General features: G+C 36.3%; 1 protein-coding gene across 1 annotated transcript; it reads left to right on the top strand.

Annotated features, from left to right (window-relative positions):
* The first annotated feature begins 461 nt into the window (after window positions 1-461).
* LOC137025279 (NACHT, LRR and PYD domains-containing protein 3-like) lies at window positions 462-21,695 on the top strand. Its single transcript, XM_067393293.1, has 9 exons — window positions 462-607; window positions 6,655-6,813; window positions 7,859-9,703; window positions 9,879-10,049; window positions 11,474-11,644; window positions 18,060-18,233; window positions 19,406-19,567; window positions 20,081-20,127; window positions 21,151-21,695. Exons 1-9 carry the CDS (start codon window positions 462-464, stop codon window positions 21,693-21,695), a joined length of 3,420 nt encoding a protein of 1,139 aa, XP_067249394.1.
* The last annotated feature ends 1,698 nt before the right edge of the window (window positions 21,696-23,393 follow it).

Consider the following 23,393-nt stretch of genomic DNA (forward strand, 5'->3'; position numbering starts at 1 on the left):
CATACACTTCATGAAGTGGAACACACTTCAAAATGGTGGCAGGGATTCCCCTGAGGGAAAGTGCTTTGGGAAGTGTGTGAGTGCATGTCTTAAAGTGGAGTGGAACGCAGTAACCCTTCAGACCTTGATTAGTTTGTTCAGGTGTGTTTGATTAGGGTTGAAGCAGGACTGTGGCTCTCCAAAACAGACGTTTGCCACCCCTGCAGTATACAATACCATAATACACAATTAATTACATAATCACGGAACGTAACATTACTGAGAGTTTTTCTTGCATCCTTGAAGTACTTGCTGATGAAGTTTCTGAAACGATTGATGGGAATTCTTTTTTATCCAAAGCTTTGTAGCTCAGAATGTGAACTTGTTAATGAGTCTGTCTCTTTTTATTATTCCTCTTGTATGTCTTAAGAAGTAAATTCTGGTGTAATTTTATTGTCTATTTCTAAAGCACTGCATGTAAAATGAGTCTCAATGAGAAGAAAAAGGAGGAAGATGTTACCACACATAAAACAGCATCTTCCAAACCCAGTTTTGTGTCTATGAAGAGTGACGGATCCATGGATTATCCCCTTAATCTCAGTGATAGAGCAGTGACATCTGACAATGAGTGAGTATAAATGTGATGTGTTGTGCGATGTAAAGAGAATACAATTACTCTGCCTCCTTATTTGCCCTTTCCTACATGTATTAACTAATGTATTAAATGTAGGCTAATGCTTTATTGTTTATTGATTTTCCTTTCCTTTCTGGAAAGGCTTTATATGGGCAATTACGTAACTGTTGTATGTGTTTGATATTTTTGTGTGTAACACAAAAACGTATCCAAATGATAAAGAAAGATATTCAATGTGGATTTGCAATCAAATATCAAAATTCATTATTTTTATTATTTCACAAGATAGAAAAAAAAGAGACATTTTGGCCCTCATGCCTTCTTCAGTGTGTAAAGTAATTTAGTCGCCATACAATCAATTAAAGGTGCAATAGAATAAAAAAAATGTATTTACCTTGGCATAATTTAATAATTAGAGTTCTGTACATGGAAATGACATACAGTGAGTCTCAAACTCCATTGTTTCCTCCTTATGTAAATTTGATTTGTGCAAAAGACCTCGGAAGAACAGGCGACTCTGACGCAACAGTCGGGATCATTATTATTTACGCCCCCAACATTTGCATATGCCAGCCCATGTTCAAGGCATTAGACAAGCCAGTATTAACGTCTGGAGATGCACAGTTGAATCATCAGACTTTCTGCAGGTATTGTGAAGCAAGCAAACAAGAACACTAGCAAAAATGGCAGATGCAGCAATAATAACTGACATGATCCATGATATCATAATATTTTAAGTGATATTTGTAAATTATCTTTCTAAATGTTTCGTTAGCATGTTGCTAATGTACTGTTAAATGTAGTTAAGTTTACCATTGTTTCTTACTGTATTCACGGAGACCAGAGCCATGTCGTTATTTTCATTTTGAACCCGAAAACATGTGCAGTCTGTATAATTCATAAACGCTTCTTTGTTCTTTATAAATCTTTCCAACTGTGTGTAGCGTTAGCCCCGTTAGCCGCAACACACTATCAAACTAATTCAGAATCAAATATTAGCAAACATCCACATAATACATGACATACTTACTTGATCTGATATGCTAGAACACAAACAGTTGGTAAAGATCCATTTTGAGAGTTATATTGTGAACTTCTGTAGTATTTATGCAATGTTTAACCCCTTAAGACCGGATGGAGCGTCAGCGCTCCCATTTGCGTGTCTCTCTTTAAAAGCCAATAAAAATTGAATCCATATAAGTAGCACAAAAAATCTTTTTGCATACAAAACCAGAGACGTTAAACTTTCATATCAAGCCTCCAACATGCTTCTGTTGCGTTGTTTTCACCCTCTAATGAGTCTGAGTAATATGCGTTTACAACAAAAAATGCACAGCCGCTAACTGAATACGTGCTCATAACTTCAAGAAAAAAGCAACATCAATACAAAAAATGGCACATCAATACTTAAAGCAGATTCTCAAGATTAAAATTAATGCAAACTCAACATAATATATTGCGTTGATCACAAGATATTACTCACGAAATGATTTAACATACTTGGCTAAAAACATGTCTCTCATCTTTCAGGGATGCAGTGTGTATCCAATGTTCCCGGACCCATCCATGTTTGTTTACCAACGTGGAATAACACATAATAGATATCATTTTAAAGCTTAGAATCTCATCTTTTTAATGCATCTAAACATTTTGAAAAACTCCTAACGATTGCTGAGAAGCACCTCTAAACCGGAGTTTACTGCCCGTTGGCGCCACCTGGCTGCGGAAAAAATGAACAACAATTTTTCAAACTATTTTTCATGCTATGACCACGAAATTTGAACCAGATGCAGCTCACATATAGGAGAGCATCACCAAAAAATAATTTTTTAGCGATCTTATTGTGTTCCTGAGTTATTCCATGTCAAATAAAAAAAAAGAAAAATTATTTTTAAAAAATTATATATATTTTTTGTCTTTTATCAGCTGTTTCTCAGCAAGTAAATGTCCAAATTTAATGTAATTTATATTTTCTTAAAATTTTAAACTTTTGACTCTCCTTGCTAGTGTTTTGGAGTTATGAGTCTTTACTTTTGTGTGCGTCGCTCAGAAAAAAAAACTCTAAAAAAGCCTTCAGGTCTTAAAGGGTTAATGGAGTCGCCAGCTTGGGGGCAGGGAGCATTTAAAGGTACACACACCAAATCAGAGCATTTTTAATCCCACCCCAAAATAGGCAGTTAGACACATTCTGGGCACACCTAAGACTTACAGTATATTACATCGTGGGAAATTGACATTCTAGGACACCTTTAATGTCTTTCTACTCTTTAAAAAATGACCATGATTTTAACAGTAAAAGTCATTGTATAATTTACAGTGAAAAAAAACATAAATTGACATTCCCACAATTCCCTGCATGACACTTCACATTTGATGCATTTTCATTTAAATAACTGTTTCTTCTTAGTTTTTTCTAATCAGTTATGTACATTAGCGTTTTATGTTACCACTAATGTTGTTAAATTAATCTTTATTGCATTTTAAAAATTTCATGTGTGTTACTATGATGGTGTTTAGTGTTTGTGTGAATGACACTGCGCACTTTCCTGCAATCTGGTTCTTTTGGACGGTTAGTTTCGGCAAACCGGTTGAACTGGTTGTCTTTGTTTGTGTAAGTGGATATGATCTGTTTCTGGTTACAGTCAGCTGATGTGATTGTTCTAATTGGCTGAACAAATCAGATTTAAAATCAAATTGACTTTATTTCAGGTGACTATGCAACGCATGTACAGTTGTAGTCAGAAAAGCTAAAACTGAGAATTTCCATATACAAACATCAAGCAATCTAAATAATTAATCAAAGAACTAGTTTACCTGTGCATGTTTGGTAAACAACTTTTTTGCTCACCTCTTTCGTGACAGTAGAAACCAGTTCAGCCAGTTTATGATGCAAGTGCAAACAACTTCACAGTCTGATTGCATTTAGGAATGCATGAAAGGAAGAAAACATGAACAACATCAGAAGAGAAAAGATAATAATAATAAAAATTCTGTCTTGCAGAGGTGAAAATAAAAAGAAAACTGTACTTAAATTTCTTAAGTATTGCTACTAATTACCTAATTACCTTGAGTAGTTTACTGTGTAAGTTAATACGTTACAATGTACTTCAGTAGTTTTCTATTTTACCCAAAATTTGGTGATGTGAACATTATGGAGCACTAAACACTCTCATGTAATGTGTTTCATTCATGCTGGAGGGTAACCACACAAAGAAAAAACACAAATTAGACTCATAGAACCATAAATCTTTAAAGGAAATCCTTTATGTGGACAAGAAGGCATTAGTTCACATTCAGTCAGTCACATTCGATGTTACGTCAATACTGACGTAATGGGGTATCGCCTGGGAGCCCCACAATTCTTACATTTTCTCTCCTTGACCTGTTCTCCAAGTTGTCCACCTTTTCGGACAACACCCACATTAACTTTTCTGTTTCTTTAACTTTATTTTCCAATGATGTTGCGCTGTCTTCTATGTCAGAAACACGTTTCGTATTGTCCTTGACTCGCTGCTAAATAGCATCCAAAGTACATGTAAACACAGTTTTTTGTCCAAAATTTTGACACACTCCGTAACTTCTCGCGTGAGCTTAACCCTCTGGGGTCTGAGGACTTTTGGGCCCTGGAGAAGTTTTGACATGCCCTGAGATTTGTGCTTTTTTCAGTTGTTCATAAACATATTAATGACAAAAGTGTCAATATGTGAGGAAAATGTATGTACATGTTTGTTGTTTTATGAAGGAATAACATTTATGTGTGGTTATTGAAAAACAAAAAAACTGAAGTCACTGAAATAAGATCAAAAAATTATATTAAATCTGTGTTCACAAGACTTCTGGGTATTGGAGGTTGTAGACTAAAGTTTTTGCTTCAAAATGATGTAAAAATAATCCTGCTTACTCGTTCATATAAAACAATATATTGATTTAGTTTTTTTAAGACACTTTTTGTCAAGAAACACCGTATGCGTGGAGGCGTGAATCATCATGAATAATGCTGTGATTCACACCTGAGAAGACAAAAGATTTGCAGAGAAGACTTTCTTTCAAAAGCGACTGGGCTCCCTTGGCATCTGTCATTGCTATGCAACCATGAACTGCACTCTCCACAACGACAAGGAAGTTTCAGCAAAGGATAAATTGATTTCTAGACATTGCATTAGCTTCACTACTAGATATATTTGTGGCTATGATCAGCTGTTTGGCTGAGCTGACAAGAACTAACCGATCAGTTTTGGCCTTTACACAATAACATCAAAGTTGAGAATTTTTCATCTCGCTGCACCTGGGAAACGCGAGCCTTCTATTTTGAGTGCGTTTGACATGTGCCTACATTTCAAATAACAAACGTGAGCACACAAAAGACAATATCTGAACTAATTCACTTTTCATTCTGATGCTGGTGCTATTAGTTTCCTTCTGTTCAGTGATAACAGGTTGAGTTAGAACAATGTTATAAATTCTTATTATAATGTTAAAGTATAATGCTCAGGTTAAAAACAGAAATTATATTTAGTTCATGATATTAGCTAAGTTTGTGGCAAAAGCATTCTCTGTTGTCTTTTATTATTTGAGAAATAAAAACTTGTTAAAGTTATGCAAATTGTTAATTATTTGTATGACTACATCACAAAGATTCAAGTCTTGTAAAAGCATTAGATTGAAAACACTGAAATTTCATAAAAGTGTGTAAACAATAGAAATGCAGATCAAAATTGCCTTTCTTTAAATGCAATGTTCTTTGAGCAGTCTTTCATTTGTGTGGATGTACTCATTATACTCCTAATTACACCCAGCTCTTAAACTGGGTGTGTGATAGGTATGTCTCTGGAATGGGGTTCAGTCAAAAGATTTTTGCTTTAACACTAGAACTACCAAGGCAGTAATTTTGACCGTTTTAAAGATTTGCAATGTAATAACTTTGTTGAAATAAAACCCATATAACTACAGTTCCATGACTTTTCTTAAATTAATGTAAATTTTATTTTAACACTGTTATTTTATTAAAATTACAAAACACAAAAGAGTTCTGAGTATTTCTACCTTGAATGGCCATAGCGGTCAATTTGACCGCACATATTACAGGCGTTGTATCTCCTCAGCGCTTTTTCCCGCCGTTAAAGATGTGCGTAGCTGTTGCCTAGCAACCTTTCTCTGGCAGTTTTGTATGCTTTTGCTAAGCTGAAACTTAGCTTTATCATCAAAATGGCAACAAGAAAGAAAATGACTGTCACTGAGGCTTTATCCTTGCTTGAGAACATTGATGATGCAGAGTCTGATGGAGGAGCAGGGAGCGATGTCTCTTGGTCTCTTGACAGTTCGTCTGACACTGATTCTGAGAGTGATTCAGAGATAATTCCGGTTCGTAAAAAAAGGAGAGTGGACACTTCAAATTCGATTAAATTCATAAAATTGTTTCCGATTCGTGTGGTCCAAACATTTCCGATAATGCTAAAGCATTGTAAACTCCAAAAGTCAAAATGTATTGAATAAAGACAGATGTAATCATTTCCAAAATTCACAATATGTTTTTATCTAACGAAATATTCTGCTTCATTTTATATTTGTTGACATTTTGACTTTCAAAAACAACATTTTAACTGTGGTGAAAAACTTTGATCTCCAGCTTGCCGGATGCAAATTGCGGAAAGCAAATTGCGGCATGCAATTTTGTGGGAGGTCTAGTAGCTCTTTCACAATAATATCACGAACATATTATATTATGTATGCTTAAACTACCCCACATTTTTCATAAAACATGACCATAGAAGCTTTGAAGTAAATATAACATGACAAAAATGACATTCACTGCTGTCTGGTATGAACAGTCAAAATGACCGCTATTGGCAGTTCTAGTAGTTATAGAATTCCGGTAGTGCTAGTGTTAACCCCTGTATTAAATGTCATTAGTGTAACTGGCAAGAATTCAATTAAAATTGGAAAAGCACATCCAAGAATTGAATTTCAATGTTTCCTCTTAAAATGTTTCTCTTGTTTGCTTCAAAGTAAATTCAGGTCTATTTTTTATTGTCTGATTCTAGCACTGCATGTAAAATCCGACTCAATGAGAGAAGAGAGGAGGAGGATGTTCACACACATGAAGCAGCATATCCAGAACCCAGCTGTGTGTCTATGAAGAGTGACAGATCCATGGATTATCCCCTTAATCTCAGTGATAGAGCAGTGACATCTGACAATGAGTGAGTATAAATGTTATGTGTTGTGCGATGTAAAGAGAATACAATTACCCTGCCTTCTTATTTAATACACATTAATGCTTTATTGTTTTGATTGTTGTAATACTTTGTTTCATGGATAGGCTTAATATGGGCAATGATGTAACCCCTTTTGCTCCCTGAGCACCACAGCAAAAATGGCTGTCCAAATTCCAAGTATGGTACACCATACTTGGCTACATGTCACTTTCACAATTTAAAGATTGCTTTATAAATAATCTTTCTGATCATTTTCATCTCCTTAGCATACCAAATTGCTAAGAAGAACTCAATATTGCAACAGAAACTATTGACTCTCTCTTTTCCAGCACATTAGACTCAGAACGCAAAAAAAAAAATGCAACTTGATCCTAGAGAATTAGTCAATTACAGGGCAATCTCGAATCTACCTTTTCTGTCAAAAATACTTGAAAAGGCAGTATCATTGCAGCAATGTTTTTTTTTTTTTTTTTGAAAGAAATGGTATCTGCGTGGATTTTCAGTCAGGATTTAGACCGTACATCATTAGAGTTACTAATGATTTGCTCTTATCATCAGATCGTGGTTGTATCTCTGTAGTACTGTTACTGGATCTTAGTGCTGCATTTTATACTGTCGATCACAACATTCTTTTAAATAGACTTAAAAACTAGGTTGGTATTAGTGGAATTGCATTCACATGGTTTAAATCATACTTATATGATTGTTATCAGTTTGTAGCAGTAAAGTAAGAGATGTCATACTGATCACAAGTTCAATATGGAGTATTATAATATAATAGTTACAGTACTATTACATTGTAAATACAGATAACAATGGGCTGCTGTGTGTCTCTGCATATGATGGGCCAGTCCAAAAAACAACAAAAAAAAGTCGCAAAAGTGCATTGAAAAGGGACAGGATCAGGAAAGGACCATGAGCCAGGACTTAAGTTTGTGTCGGTGTGCTGTCCATAAGGCCGTCAGATCTGATAATGCTAAAATAATTGAATGATTTTCTCTATTTTAATGCTTCTTTACAGTTTCTGCAGAGTGAAAAGAGATGATGTTATCAGATCAGTGACGCCCCGTCAGACCCTCATCAGAGGGACAGTCAAAGACCAACACAAAATCAGCATGAAGAACAAGTATGAGAACTTATTTGAGGGTGTAAAACTAGAAGAGAATCAAACCCTCGTAAACAGGATCTACACACAGCTCTACATCATAGAGGGAGAGAGTGAAGGAGTGAATGAAGAACATGAGGTTTTACAGATGGAGAAAACAGCCAGAACACAAGACACTCCAATTTACTGCAATGACATCTTTAAACCCTTACATGAACCAGAATGTGAGGAGAAAGACCAAATCAAGACTGTTCTTACTAAAGGCATTGCTGGAATTGGAAAAACTGTCTCTGTGCAGAAGTTCATTCTGGACTGGGCTGAGGGAAAAGCCAATCAGGATGTAGATTTCATGTTTGTGCTTCCATTTCGAGAGTTGAACTTGATTAAAGATCATCAGTACAGTCTTCATAGACTTCTATTGGACTTTCATCCTGAACTTAAAGATGTGGACTCAAAAATTTATGAGGAGTGTAAAGTTGTGTTCATCTTTGATGGTCTGGATGAAAGCAGAATTACACTGATGATTTCAGACAAACAGAAGGTTTGTGATGTGAATGAGTCTTCATCAGTGGGTGTGTTGATGTCAAACCTCATTAGACGAGACCTGCTTCCCTCTGCTCTCATCTGGATCACCTCCAGACAAGCAGCAGCCAAACAGATCCCCTCAAAATACATCAACCGTCTGACAGAAATTCAGGGATTCAGTGAGCCTCAGAAAGAGGAATATTTCAGGAAGAGAATCAGTGATGAACATCAAGCCAGCAGAATCATCTCACACATTAGAAGACCAAGAAGCCTCGACATCATGTGTCGCATACCCGTCTTCTGCTGGATCTCAGCCACTGTGCTTCAAAATCTCCTGAAACAGGATGACACTGCAGAAATCCCTCAGACTCTGACTGAAATGTACATCCATTTCCTGCTGACTCAGATCAACATGAAGAATCAGAAGTATGATGAGAAAGATCCAGAGAAAATCTTGAAGTCCAGCAGAGACGTGATTGTGAAACTTGCTGAACTGGCTTTCAAACAGCTGATGAAGGGCAATGTGATGTTCTATGAGGAGGACCTGATTGAAAGCGGCATAGACGTCACTGATGCCTCAGTGTATTCTGGGATTTGCACCGAGATCTTTAAGGAGGAATCTGTGATTCATCAAAGGAAAGTCTACTGCTTCATACATCTGAGCTTTCAGGAGTTTCTAGCTGCTTTCTTTGTGTTTTACTCCCATGTAGACAAAAATAAGAAATCAGTGAAGTTGTTTTTGAAAGAAGGATATCAGCAGTACCGTCGGGAAAACTCTCTGAATGAGCTACTAAAAGCAGCAGTTGATAAATCCTTACAGAGTGAAAATGGACACCTGGATCTTTTCCTGCGGTTCCTGCTGGGCATCTCACTGGAGTCCAAGCAGAGACTCTTACAGGATCTACTGCCACATACAGTGAACAGCTCAGAGACCATCAAGAGAATCACACAGTACATTAAAGACAAAATCAAAGGAGTTAACCATCTGTCAGCTGACAGAAGCATCAATCTGTTCCTCTGTCTGCTGGAAATGAAGGATCAGACTCTGTACATAGATATTCAGGAGTTTGTGAAATCTGAGAATCACTCAGTGAATCAACTCTCTCCATCTCACTGCTCAACAATAGCCTACATGCTTCAGATATCGGAGGAAGTGCTGAATGAGTTTGATCTGAAGAAGTACAACACAACAGATGAGGGTAGAAAGAGAATGATACCAGCTGTTCTGAACTGCAGAAAAGCTCTGTGAGTATTTATTTCTGTAACTGGAGATTAAATTGAATGTGTAGTGTATGTATGTGTATGTGTAGTGTATGTACTTTTCCACTGTGACTGGGCAGTTTCTGAACAGTGTTGCTGATGCATAAATTTGTATTTTGGATCTCTTCTTTACTGAACCATATTTCATCCTCTGTTTTAGACTTGCTGACTGTAATCTTACTGGTGAGTTCTGTAAAAGTTTGTTTTCATCTCTACAATCATCAGACTCACTGAGAGAGCTGGACATGAGTCACAATGACCTGCGGAAATTAAATGTGAAGCTTCTGTCTGATGGACTAAAGAGTTCACACTGTCAACTCAACATACTGAGGTTTGGGATTTTCTATAAAATATAATTTGATCCCAAAGACAATAAATTGACCTAACATGCTCCTCAATGGTTTTCAAAACTCAAGGCAGCCACTCGAGTAATAAGAAAAATAGAAGAAAAATGGTAACACTATTTTACAATACAATTCAATACAATGTTTATTTATATAGCACATTTAAAACAACCAAAGTCGACCAAAGGGCTGCACAGAGTATGCAAAACAGAACAGTCAAGAAGATTACAAACAATAAGACACAATTTATAAAACACAAACTGTAGAATGGATGAGTTTCACTAAAATAAAGGATCATTGCACAGCAAGTCAGGAAATATTAAATGCCAGGGAGAAGTAATAAGTTTTAAGAGTAGACTTAAAAATAGATAGAGTTGAGGCAGCTCGAATATGAATTGGTAGACTATTCCACAATTTAGGGCCAACAACAGAAAAAGCACAATCACCTCTGTTTTTGAGACGTGCCCTGGAAACTTGCAATAAACCAGAATCAGGCGATCTGAGTGGCTCTTGACTGAGTGTATGGATGTAGCAAATCAGATAGGTACTGTGGAGCCTGATTATGAAGAGATTTTATAGACAAACAATACAATTTTAAAATCAGTTCTATATTTGACTGGCATCCAATGCACTGAAATGAGATTACGTCAAAGACGAAGATGATGAAAACAGGATTTACCACAGCACTTATCAAACTAAATGCCTAAATTTCTTAATGTAGTGCTGTATGGAATAAGAAGTCATGAGTCAAAATCATGTACACAGTGGTCATTTGAGCCAAACAAAATAAATTCAGTTTTACTCTCATTGATGCTTAAAAAATTACTCGCAAGCCAAAGGTTTAATTTGTCTAAATAATCTGAAATAAATAATCTTTAAAGCCTGTTTATTATCACACTTCAAGGGGATATAAATTTGTGTGTCATCAGCATATAGATGAAAAGAGAAGCCATACTTATTAAATATAGACCGTAGAGGAAGCATATAAAGGGAATGGTTTCCAATGTTAACAACATACCTCCTATTAGTGAGATATGAGTGAAATCACTGCAACACCGTGCCCCGAAGGCCAACACATGTTTCAAGACATGATATAAGTGTATTACGGTCAACTAAGTCAAATGCAGAACTGAGGTTTGAAATAGGACGGTGTCCTTTTTACACATGCTACATGTAGTTACTGTAGTAATAACAATAAATTATACATAATTGCATGCAACTAAAACTAAACCAAACCCCAATCCTAACCCTATGGTAAGTACATGTAGATGATTATTATTACACAGTACTTAAATTGTAAGTAATTACATTGTAACACAGACACCTTAAAATAAGTGTAACTAAAAAATGAGGGAATTGCGTGTTTTTAGAAGATACATGAGAATATTTGTACTCTTTTTGTTCTATTTAGATTTTCATGCTGTAATCTCACTGGTCAGTTCTGTAAAAGTTTATCTTCATTTCTTCAATCATCAAACACACTGAGAGAGCTGGACCTGAGTCACAATTACCTGCATTATTCTGGAGTGAAGCTTCTGTCTGATGGACTGAAGAGTTCACTATGTCAACTCAACATACTGAGGTAAGAGAAATGGATTAAGGTTCACTTGGTTATGAAATTAAAGGAGTAATATGTTTTTTTTTAATGTTTTGCTTTTCTTTTAGTGTGTAATGTATCTGTTTATGCATGTATAAGATCACAATGTTACAAGTCTCCCACAAAGAGATTTATTCTATCTAAGAACACTGATCCAGACCTGCCTGAAACACCTAAAATGATGTAGCAATTCTGTACAGTTATTAATTTATGGGTTGGATATATGAAGATGATAAATCATAAAGCTTTATAATTAATTATGATGCATATACCGACCCAAGGGGGAATTAAGCATATATTGTGAATTAATTACAACGCATTATAATCAGTTACATATATGATTAGTTCTGGTTTAATAATTTAGAGAAACTATCAGTTTATCCAGCAAACCGCTAGCTCCTCATAGAATATTATAAAAGGAAGGTTTTTTCTCTGGCCATGAGAAAGACTTCCTATTCTAGCATCCAAACGTACCGCAAGGATAGGATCGAAACGTTAAAGTGACCTAGTTTCTGTTGAATGAGCAAAGAACAAACAAGCATGAATACAATGTGTTTAATATACGAAATGGATAATACAACGGTTATACGGCTAAATATACACAAGTAGATAACAGATATATACAAAGTAAAAGTAAAGGCAGGAAGAGAGAGATGATCAAAGAATGGCAAATTACAACAGTTAACCTTCAAGAGCCAGCAAGGAAACCCAGTATCTAAAATCTTAAAGAAGTTAATTGCATATTGGTTCGTTGTGGTGCTTTAGAGTTTCAGAGTGCTCAGTTTGGTAATTGGTCCTTCTTCAGGAGGTTGTTCTTCGGCGGGTTTTTCAAACGAGGTTTCACTGAAGAGTAATATGACCGGAAAATAAAGAAGAGAGTCCGTCTCGACGGCAGGAAACTTGTGCAACCAAGAGACGTGTGTCATGGTGTTTTAAAGACAACAGACCAGAATGCCTTCTTGATAACCTCCACCAATAATAGCGTTGCAATTTTGGCGGTTTTCCACTTTCCTTTGTCTTGTCTTGCGGCTTGATTTACATAATTTATGGTATATCAAATCGGGTGTACTTTCTTCATAGTACTATTAAAAATTGAACGATGCATTTGACAGCAATGCAACATACATTTGTGAATAGCTCAGTCCAAGAGCTTTACAGAGAGTTCAAACTCGACAGGTGTCCCACATCATCTAAAGAAGATACACTTTATACTCTTATACTATCGTTTACATGAAAACTAACCTACTACAGTCATTTCGACGCTTCTACACTAGTAACACATAAATGCAACAAGCACTACAATGGCAGATACATTCATATTTGCAGGTACAATCATATTTGTGCATACAGTCTTTATGCAGGTCTTTGTGTGTGTGTAGTGTTGCCATGTTGGTGCAAAAGTAAAACTACTTTGTTTGGCATTCTGTAAACAGACAAAATTAGGAATCAGTGTTTAAGATTTATTTATAATGCTGTTCTTGAACAGTACAAACCAAAAGTTTACTTGTGTAAACAACATAGTTTGCCAGTGTGAGTTGTGCTTACAAATTTCAATTGATCTGCTTGATCATTCACTTTTTCAGAATCTGAGGGATGACATTATTAACTGTTTACAATTGCTTTAAAAGCCTTGGAAGCTGAAACTAGCGATTATAGTAAGGGCCGTTACATTTCTGACATGCTTGAGGTTTTTGGCCAGTCATAGCACACTGGGTCACCTGGGCAAACACTCTGAGCTTTTCAGAAGGAGGGGCTTTGTAGAAGCAGGAACTCAAATCAACACTTTTCAGACAGACTGGGAATAGAGGTAATGCAATAATGTACAGTACAGTATGTGAAAAACAGTGTTTTTTGAGACCTATTATGCCCCTTTATACAAGGTGGAAATGAGGAAAATAAGAGTATAAAGAGTATAAAAAGTCAAACTCTCAGTAGCAGTGTTCATTTCGAACCGGAGTCAGACAATGATGTCTACAGAGCTAGAGAATAAATGCTTGCATGGAGACAGAACAGGTATAGTTTACTTTAATTACACTTATGTTTTCATCTTACTCTTATCAGCTATTAGTACAAGCCTGTTGTAGTGGACCCGGTCTGAATGAAGGCAAGAACTTTCCTGATGACTTTTATGAAGTTTATTGTACTTCACACAAAAGAAGAAGCATCTTTTTCACTTCAGAAAATCACAGTAAGGGCTAAATAAAACAGTGCAAGAAGTGAACAATAAAGTCTTATCCATAAACTCTCTCTCTCCCTTGCATTATCTTCAACATACACAGCAAATTACACAAGCACTTGTCACAACCAACAGTAAACAAATATATACAGACCTTATGCCTTTTTGGGGGTGCTCAATAAACTGGTAAGCTTCATATCCCTGAAACAACTCCAATGAACTGTAATAGACTAGAGTGCACGCTTTCCCTTATTGCTGCTGTAACCAATATTGCTCAAAAGACTGTAAACTGGATCATGAACAGTCGTTACTGATCCATCCAGCAGCTGTGATGTCAGAAAGTACATGAATACTGTTAGATTCACTCTTAAGGCCTTTCACACTGAACGCAAAATTCGGCACACTCTGCGATGAAACGGTCCGGTAGTATTTGAGCTTTAGATCACATGCCAGGAGCAGCTGCTGTTGTGAAAACTAGTGTAAACAAACACTAAAGAAGAGTATCCAGGTGGAGATTATCATTGGTATCTGAGAACAGATTTATTCTCACGTTCTTAATACAGAATTTCATTTCTATTCATTTTTTACTGTATTATGTGATCACTGCCAGTTTTCTTCCATGTGTGTGAGTGTTATGATTATGAAAGCCTGGTTTAGATTTGTCAGTCATCATGTAATCATATCTCCTGCTTATCCGTATATAAAAAAAATGTAGAAACATTTTTCTACACTATACGAACACAAATAGACATGATAATGATGATATGTTTACTTTGTTTCTTTTTTATGCAGCTCATGGTATGTTTATACCAATAAAGAATGGTGATGACAAATGATAAGCAGATTTAGCATTCAATCAATTATAAAATGTACAAAGAATGTATTTCTGCCAATTATCGAATCAAAACCCACTTTAGGTCATATCAGATATTATTACAATAATTCGATGATGGTTTAAAGTGTGTTTTGAGTGAAGACATTAATAGTCATAATTTTGAAATGCAGCTTGATGCTAATTGTACCTCCTAATTATATTTTAAAATGTATTCTTATAAGCATTATAGATAATTTGTTTCTAATGTAGTTCCAAACTTTATTCATCTTAAAGGGGTTACATAATGCTACTTTTATAAGATGTAAAATAAGTCTCTGATGTCCCCAAATTGTGTACGAAGTTTTACCTCACAATACCCCACAAATAATTTTTTATAGCATGTTAAATTTAGAGCAAAAACGCTGTTTTTGTGTCCCTTTAAATGAAAATGAGCTGATGCTCCTATGAAGAGGGTGGAGTTTCAAGAGCTCATGTTAGCAGTGCCGATAGAGTGCCTCAGGGATGACGCATTTTTGTAGGCAAAACCCAGAAGCGAGTTAGCATTTTAGGACTTCCGGTTCCAACGCCGTCAAGTCTATGGGTTTTCTGAATGGGTTTTTGCTAAATCGCCTGAAATGAGGTCTGTGGTTAACAAAGCCTCTAAATACTTTCAAATTTGATCTATGACATAAAACACACCAGTTATAACCCACTTGTGAGTTTTTTAATCTTTTACTGTGTCTTAAAATCGGCGGATGCTAACAAATTACTAAAAGGGACGTCATCATTAAAAAAGGGACATTTGGACAGCATTTCTCATGAAAAAGTGGATAAGTATTAATAACAGTACAGATCATAATCAGCGAGCATGTTTTTAAATAAAGTTGTTTTTTAAATACAGTTTGAGGAAGCTTGGTGGTGATGACGTTGATCCGCGACCATGGTGTGCTGTAGTCCGTTTATAGACGACTTAGCGTTTTATATCTGATGACTTTATTTAGGCTTCAAAATCTATAAATGTTGTGTTAACTTGTAAAGATTATCTTGATAGACAAAACGTGTAAGTGTCATAACCCTTTGTTAAACACAGAGCTTATTTTCTGCGATTTTCCAAAAGTAGGCTTTCAACCGAGGGAACCCGTGCGCCGCTAACTTCCGGGTTGGCCTACAAAAACGTGTCATTCCTGGGGCACTATATTACCCTCAGACTCAATGAAAATGTCAAACTGTTCAGCCTTTTATGTTCATATGTCATGATAATCTATAAATCGCTCATGTGGGAACTGTAGTAAGATGTCTACAGAGTCAGAGAATATATGCTGCATGAAGATAAAGCAGGTATAGTTTAGTTTAAGTATAATTATAACTTACGTCGTCATCTTGCAAAAGTTTTTCCTTTTGCTTTGAACTTTGAGAATCCTAACTTTGCAGACATTGTTTATGCTCTAACAGCAATATCACTCACTAACTAAAGTTAAAAAAGTGCAATCTGCAAACAGCTTGTTCCGAGACACCGCTTATGAATTTTTTTTTTTTTAAAAAGAAGTGGATTTTTATCATTATAGTGTGGTTGTGTACATATCATGTAAAAGTAAATTTTGCATAATAGGAGCCCTTTAAAGCATGTTAACCTTTTATATTACACCCAATAAACAAAATTATAAGCTTTTAAAATAGCATCATATGACCCATTAAACATGTCCTTTGCTTACTTATTGATGTACTGGGTGTTTGTAATATATCAACAGAACCCAGTGTGTTGGAAGACTTTGGGTTTGCATTTGAAATTAAATGAAAACTTTAAAAACAATGATCTGGATAAATTTTACTTATTTTATCCACTGGGGATCATGTAAGTATCTTATTTACACTATATTGCAAAAAGTATTGGGACACCCCTCTAAATAATTTAATTCAGGTGTTCCAATCACTTCCATGGCATGCAGACTGTTTCTACAAACATTTGTGAAAGAATGGGTTGCTCTCAGGAGCTCAGTGAATTCAAGCCTGGTACCGTGATTTCCACCTGTGCAATAAGTCAATTCGTGAAATTTCCTCACTAATAAATATTCCAAGGTCAACTGTTAGTGGTATCATAACAAAGTGGAAGCAATTGGGAACAACAGCAACTCAGCCACGAAGTGGTAGAAACATAAAATCACAGAGCGGGGTCAGCGCATGCATACGTTTTCTGTCTGGCAATCTTATGGACGTCTGGGTTTGGCGGTTGCCAGGAGAACGGTACTTGCCTGACTGCATTTTGCCCAGTGTAAAGTTTGATGGAGGTGGGATTATGGTTTGGGGTTGTTTTTCAGGGGTTAGGCTTAGCCACTTAGTTCCAGTGAAAGGAATTCTTAATGCTTTAGTATACCAAGACATTTTGGACAATTTCATGCTCCCAACTTTGTGGGAACAGTTTAGAGATGGCCCCTTCCTGTTCCAACATGACTGCACACCAGTGCACAAAGCAAGGTCCATAAAGACATGGATGATCGAGTTTGGTGTGGAGAAACTTGAATGGCCTGTAAAGAGTCCTGACCTCAACCCGATAGAACACCTTTGGGATGAATTAGAGCATACACTGCGAGCCAGGCCTTCTTGTCCAGCATCATTGCCTGACCTCATAAATGTGCTTTATAAGAATGGTCAAAAATTACCATAAACACACTCCTAAACCTTGTGGAAAGCCTTCCCAGAAACTAAGATTATCCTGTACCAGAATGAAAGTTAAAAAAAAAAGTATGATGAAGGCTCATGATCAAAAGCAGACAACATCATCTTTAAAACATGGTGGATTGCATGGGCATGCATGGCTTCCAGTGGCACTGGGTCACTGGTGTTTATTGATGATGTGACAGAAGACAGAAGCAGCTGGATGAATTCTGAGGTGTATAGATATACTCTCAGCCCACATCATGTGGGTGATGAAATTGAGAACACAATCTTTTAAAGATTAATCGTGTAGCTTTGTGCATCTCTCTCTCTCTCTCTCTCTCTCTCTGAAATGATATCTGATGTATGAGTAGTACAAGGGCTTTACATTGCATTCATTGCTATAATATTCATGAGGTGAGACATCTTTATTAAAGTATACGCTTCCCGCACTTCACCCACCCATCACACCAGAAGTGGAACTGAAAACACACCAACAATCAACTGAAATTTGCTTGAATTATTGTGCTAGCTTGACACAACAGTAGGGTTGGGAACTGAGAATCGGTTTTTATCTAGAACCAGTAGTGTTTTTTGAAAAGTACTGGAACCGTGCAAAATTTCAAAGTTCACCTCCTGATCAATAAAATGTTAATTGTGATCAATATGTGATGCATACTATGTGCAGAACACACACACACAAAAAATTAACCCACCATCTTCATCTTTACTGAACAATATTTTATGCTTTGTTTTAGACTTGCTTACTGTTCCCTTACTGGTGAGTGCTGTGAAAGTTTGTCTTCGTCTTTACAATCATCAAACTCCTCACTGAGAGAGCTGGACCTCAGTAACAATGACCTGCATGATTCAGGAGTGAAGCTTCTATGTGATGGACTGAAGAGTTCACATTGTCAACTCAACATACTGAGGTAAACAAAAGAAAAAGATTCACTTGGTTACGCAATTAAAGATGCCCTCTGCTCTGGTCCTGATCTCTTGGGTGTTTGTAATATACAGTATCAGCAGACCCCAGTTTCAGCCTGTTGTTATAAAGAGATAAATCCTGCTCCATCAACACTGGTACAATAGCTGCGTTCCATTCGACAGGGTCCCTACGCAGTGTTCACTGCTCCCTACTCCCTGAGCACGGTATATCCGTTGAAGTGGACTTTGCTGACAATAATCACTCATTTGGAACACACTACATACGTCATCAAAGAAAGTCAACGACGGTGTCGCGCAGATTATGATAATACAAATAAATAGATATTATAATTAACTTTCAAATTTAAAATGGACTCTTAACAGATTTGAAGCTGTAGCCTCGCATGCCATGTGAAAATAAATTCTCGTTTTGGTTAACTGTAGAAATGTATTCTTAATCCACCGTCTGGGTCTCATCTTGTGCACTTTCTTTTCCATGCGCAGCCGAATAGTAAATACTTCTGAGGTAAATAAAGTAAAATAAAAAATGACAAAATGAGTCTCAGCTGCTTTTCAACACTTTTACTTTGTCATGCCTATTTATACAATAAAATATGCAAATGTAACACTCATCGCCATAACCATTCATACTTTCGTTTGTATAATATAACAAAATTTATGAATGCTCAAAATTAAAATGTAAATTCCTTCATCGAAGAGCCGTTAAAAAACTCTTTCAACGGCTCTGCTCCATCGTAGTTCTGACTGGTGACGTGGTGCGCAATGACTGTTGGGTGATTTTACCTCTCTACTTCCTGTGAAGTGATGTATCGATGTTCCCGTATTCCCTATGCCGTTCGCAGTGCCCTTCGAACTGAACATGTTCGCTCCCTTTCGGAATGGAATCTCACTTAATATGGCGAAATACCCTGTGAAGTCCACTTCGCAGTCCACTTGCGGTCGAATGGAACGCACCTAATGAGTAAAACACTGAACTCAAAGTTATTCCAGCTGAACTGAACCTTTAATCAGTGATTTGTGGAGAAAAAGTCACATTGAATCAATAAACCCTTTAAAGCAGAGTTACAGGAATCTGAACACTCCTGTGTGTGAATCATTTTTAAGATGATCTCCAGACCCTGATGATGATGATGATGATGTATGTGTGTGTTTGCAGATTATCTGGCTGTATGATGACAGAGGAAGGCTGTTGTTATCTGGCTTCAGCTCTAAGTTCAAACCCCTCACATCTGAGAGAGCTGGATCTGAGCTACAATTACCCAGGACAATCTTTAGTCAAGCTGCTCTCTGATCCAAACTACAGACTGGACAAACTTAAGTATGTTCAACATTAACAATCATCCTGTCCAAACACACATCAGTGTGTGTGTGTATTATATATATACATCAGTGTGTTTGTGTGTGTATTATATATATATATTTAATATATATATATATATATATATATATATATATATATATATATATATATATATATATATATATATTTTTTTTTATTAATAAGTATTATATATTTATTAATAATAATACATATATACATTATATATATATATATATATCTTACCCTCTTGTCATTTCAAAATTTTTATATATCTGTCTTGGTATTACCATAGTGCATGTCTAAATAAGCACTTTGTGATATTTATTATTAACAAATAAAATTAGGATTGTTTCGCATCACCTGTAGTGTAGAAAAAAACATTGTTTGCTGCGTTGTGTCTGTTTAGGACATAGTGGAAGGTTTTCTTTGATTTCATGAGAAACATTTGTTGTCAGTGTTTTTATTTTTATTTCTATTGTGTAAAATGAATGACTTATTTTATTTTTATAGTGTGGATCATGGAGGAGAGTTCATGATTACAACAGGACTGCAGAAATGTAGGTCACCCATACACACACACACACACTTGTATATGTGGTTTACGGGGACTCTCCATAGACATAATAGTTTTTTATACTGTACAAACTATATTCTATCCCCCTACACTACCCATACCCCTAAAACTGTCTGCATTTTGAATTAAAAAAAAAAACAGTTTAGTATGTTTTTTTTTTAAGCCATTTGGTTTACAAGGACACAAAGTGTCCTCATAAACCATGTTTACATTGTAATATCCATGTCCTTATACACATTTGTGTGCACATAAATGGTACTCAAGTACGCATACACGGTAAAAATAAATGCTGCATACCAGAAAACATGGAAGGAAGCGCTTTTGAGTACCATCATTTTTGAGGACCGGTTCACAAGGACACATTACTGTAGTAGGATTTTCTCCATCTCTGGTAAGATAGCAATCATGATAATAAGTGTGTTCTTTAATTATTAGTGGTGCAATGGATCGCAGTTGTGAAAGTTTATCATTTGGACGTGTTTTGTCTCGCCAATTAACACATTCAAACGATTTTAAATGCAGAAGAAGAGGTGAAAATTGGGACTTGCGAGCTGTTATCTGTGCACACAGCCTCACACACCTGAAAGGCACACATGCAGAGAGAGAGAGAGAGAGTCAGCGCCTGAACATCCAATGAATTCCATGTACGGACACATACACACAAAATTATGTCAAAATACCTGTCTCGGCATTCTCTCGGTTATGCCAAGTGAACAGTTGAGAAAGAAACAGGATGTGTGTCAGTTATTCGATCTATGCTTTCCTTCTTAAAGTGACAGCAGCCTTTGCTGTTGTCTGTTTCCATAATGTTAGTATAAAAATAAAAAATTATCATCTACCATGTTCAAGAGAAAAGAAGATCAAGCAACATCTCCAGGTGCTCCCTTGAGAACCAGACCAAGAACGTTATGTGCATCCCTGCTCATAAACCATGTATACAAGAGCAAACACACCTAAATTATTGTTTTGTGTTATAAATGTTGTAATCTTGTTTTCTTTTGTGCAGATGCATGTAATCTCACTCTGGATTTAAACACGGCACACACTCGTCTCACACTATCTGAGGACAACAGAAAGGTGACACTTGTGACAGAAAATCATCCGTATCCTGATCATCCAGAGAGATTTGATGATATTCCTCAGATTCTGTGTAGAGAGAGTCTGTCTGGACGCTGTTACTGGGAGGCTGAATTGAGCGGATTTGCAGCTAATATATCAGTGACATATAAAGGAATTAATAGGAAAGAGAAGAGTAAAGACTGTATGTTTGGATACAATGAGAAGTCCTGGAGTCTAAACTGTTTTGATAACAGTGTCAATGTTTGTCATGGTAATAAGATCAGAGTCATATCTGCCCAATTAAATCGCTCTAAGAGAGTAGGAGTCTATCTGGACTGGTCGGCTGGCACTCTGTCATTCTACAATGTCTCTGACATGCACAAACTCACACACTTACACACATTCAAAACCGCATTCACCGACCCAGTCTATGCTGGATTTGGGGTTGATTGGGGTTCAACAGTGTCTCTGTGTGAGATTAACGGTTCATGACCGATGGGAGCACCGGTGCTCCTGTTTGCATGTCTCTATTTAACCTATTTAACTCTATTTAACACCGGTGTGATCAGTCTTGGCTGGCCCCAGGAGCGTACGATCACACCGGTGTGATTAGAATGTTCAGCGCATCACGTGATCAACTGCCAAATTCATATGTGTTTGGCTGGCGCTAAACCAGAGACGGATGTGCACAGCGCTTTTCATATATCACGCATATGCCGTGTTTTCAACATAATAATGTTTAATTTAGGTTTCAGACATTTAAATACACACGAGTACTAACAAAACAATAAATTTAGAGTTTGTAAAATGCATAATGATGTCTACAGAAGCGGAAATAACAACCTTTCCATTATAATTAGATGACATGTTTTATTCATATCAGATACACATTGTGAAAGTAACTTTAAAGTTTACTCTATTCTTCCCCAGTTCACCGACTCACTTTAATGTATTTCGGGAGAAGGGGATGAATTCACGTGTTGTAAATCCAACAGATCCGATTATCTGTGCGATGCAAATGGCTCAACTAACGCGATTGTTATAAAGGTGTTTAAACAGCAAAACACATCCACTTGCACATAATTGACAATCAAAATATCAGATATTTCATGCTATAGTTAACAAATTTGTGAATATTTTGAATAAAAAAGGAAAAACAAAATAAAAGCAGATCATCAGTCATACAGCGCTGCGGTGTGTTACATGACAAGCAATGACACATCACCATGGAAACAATAAAGTGATATGTTCTAATCTAAATAATGGTCGCCTTGAAAAACTCAAGCTGAGGGCTCAGCCAGAGTATTTTAAACTTACGTGCAAAAGGGTTAAGTGTCAATAGAAACTGAAATCAAGTAGGTAGTACAATAGTTATTTTTGTATACAAAACCAGAGATTTTACACATTCAGATCATGCCTCCATCATGCTCCTGTTGCACTGTTTTCACCCTCTAATGAATGCACAAATTGAGTTTACAGCAAAAACAGCACACAGGCGCTAACTGAAAACAGGGTTTCTACAAGTTTCATCAAATCTAATTTGATTCTAATTCTGCCAAGTGTCAGCCCTTTGCATGTGTTGGTTTCTCTGCTGCTACCCTTTTGCACATAATATATTTTAATACAGCCAAATTCCCAATAAAATTGTTTCATTTATATATTTTTTCTGTTTTTGTTGTCATTCAATATGAAATGGTGACTGAAACGTGGCATATTAAGATTACATACAGGGCTCGACATTAAGCATTGTCATGTGGACATGACATGCGCAAATCGGTCATTAACTTGTACAAGTAAAACAGTTACTTGTCTGGAAACAAAGTTTTTTTTTTGTGGTGGTGGAAATATAAATTTGTTCTGAAACAATATTCTTTCAGAATATTGCAGCTTATGTAAATTTGCACATTTTTTATTGATTACAACTGCATTAAATAACGTAATGGGATTGTTTTAAATATTGTTTGAAATATGAAATGTATGAAATTGTACAAATATGAAATGTTGGGGGGGAGATGATACCTAAACTAAGCCACCAGTAGGTGGCGGCAAGTAACCGTCTTGATGAGTGGATCATTGATTGATTCATTCAAGCGATTAATTCAAATGCCCGATTCGTTTCAAAACGCTGAATCATTCAGTAATGAAAACAAGGCTGAGTGTTGCGCTTTGGTTCTTCTGTGATCTTTGTTT

This window comes from Chanodichthys erythropterus, chromosome 8 (assembly GCF_024489055.1).
Source record: "Chanodichthys erythropterus isolate Z2021 chromosome 8, ASM2448905v1, whole genome shotgun sequence".
NCBI lineage: Eukaryota > Metazoa > Chordata > Actinopteri > Cypriniformes > Xenocyprididae > Chanodichthys > Chanodichthys erythropterus.

What these genes read in the sequence shown, in the direction of transcription:
- LOC137025279 (XM_067393293.1), top strand. Translation starts at nt 462, where the DNA reads ATGAGTCTCAATGAGAAGAAAAAGGAGGAAGATGTTACCACACATAAA. An exon ending in GCAGTGACATCTGACAATGA is followed by an intron (nt 6,814 to 7,858) that starts GTGAGTATAAAT and finishes CAGTTTCTGCAG; the next exon opens with AGTGAAAAGAGATGATGTTA. An exon ending in CTGAACTGCAGAAAAGCTCT is followed by an intron (nt 9,704 to 9,878) that starts GTGAGTATTTAT and finishes CCTCTGTTTTAG; the next exon opens with ACTTGCTGACTGTAATCTTA.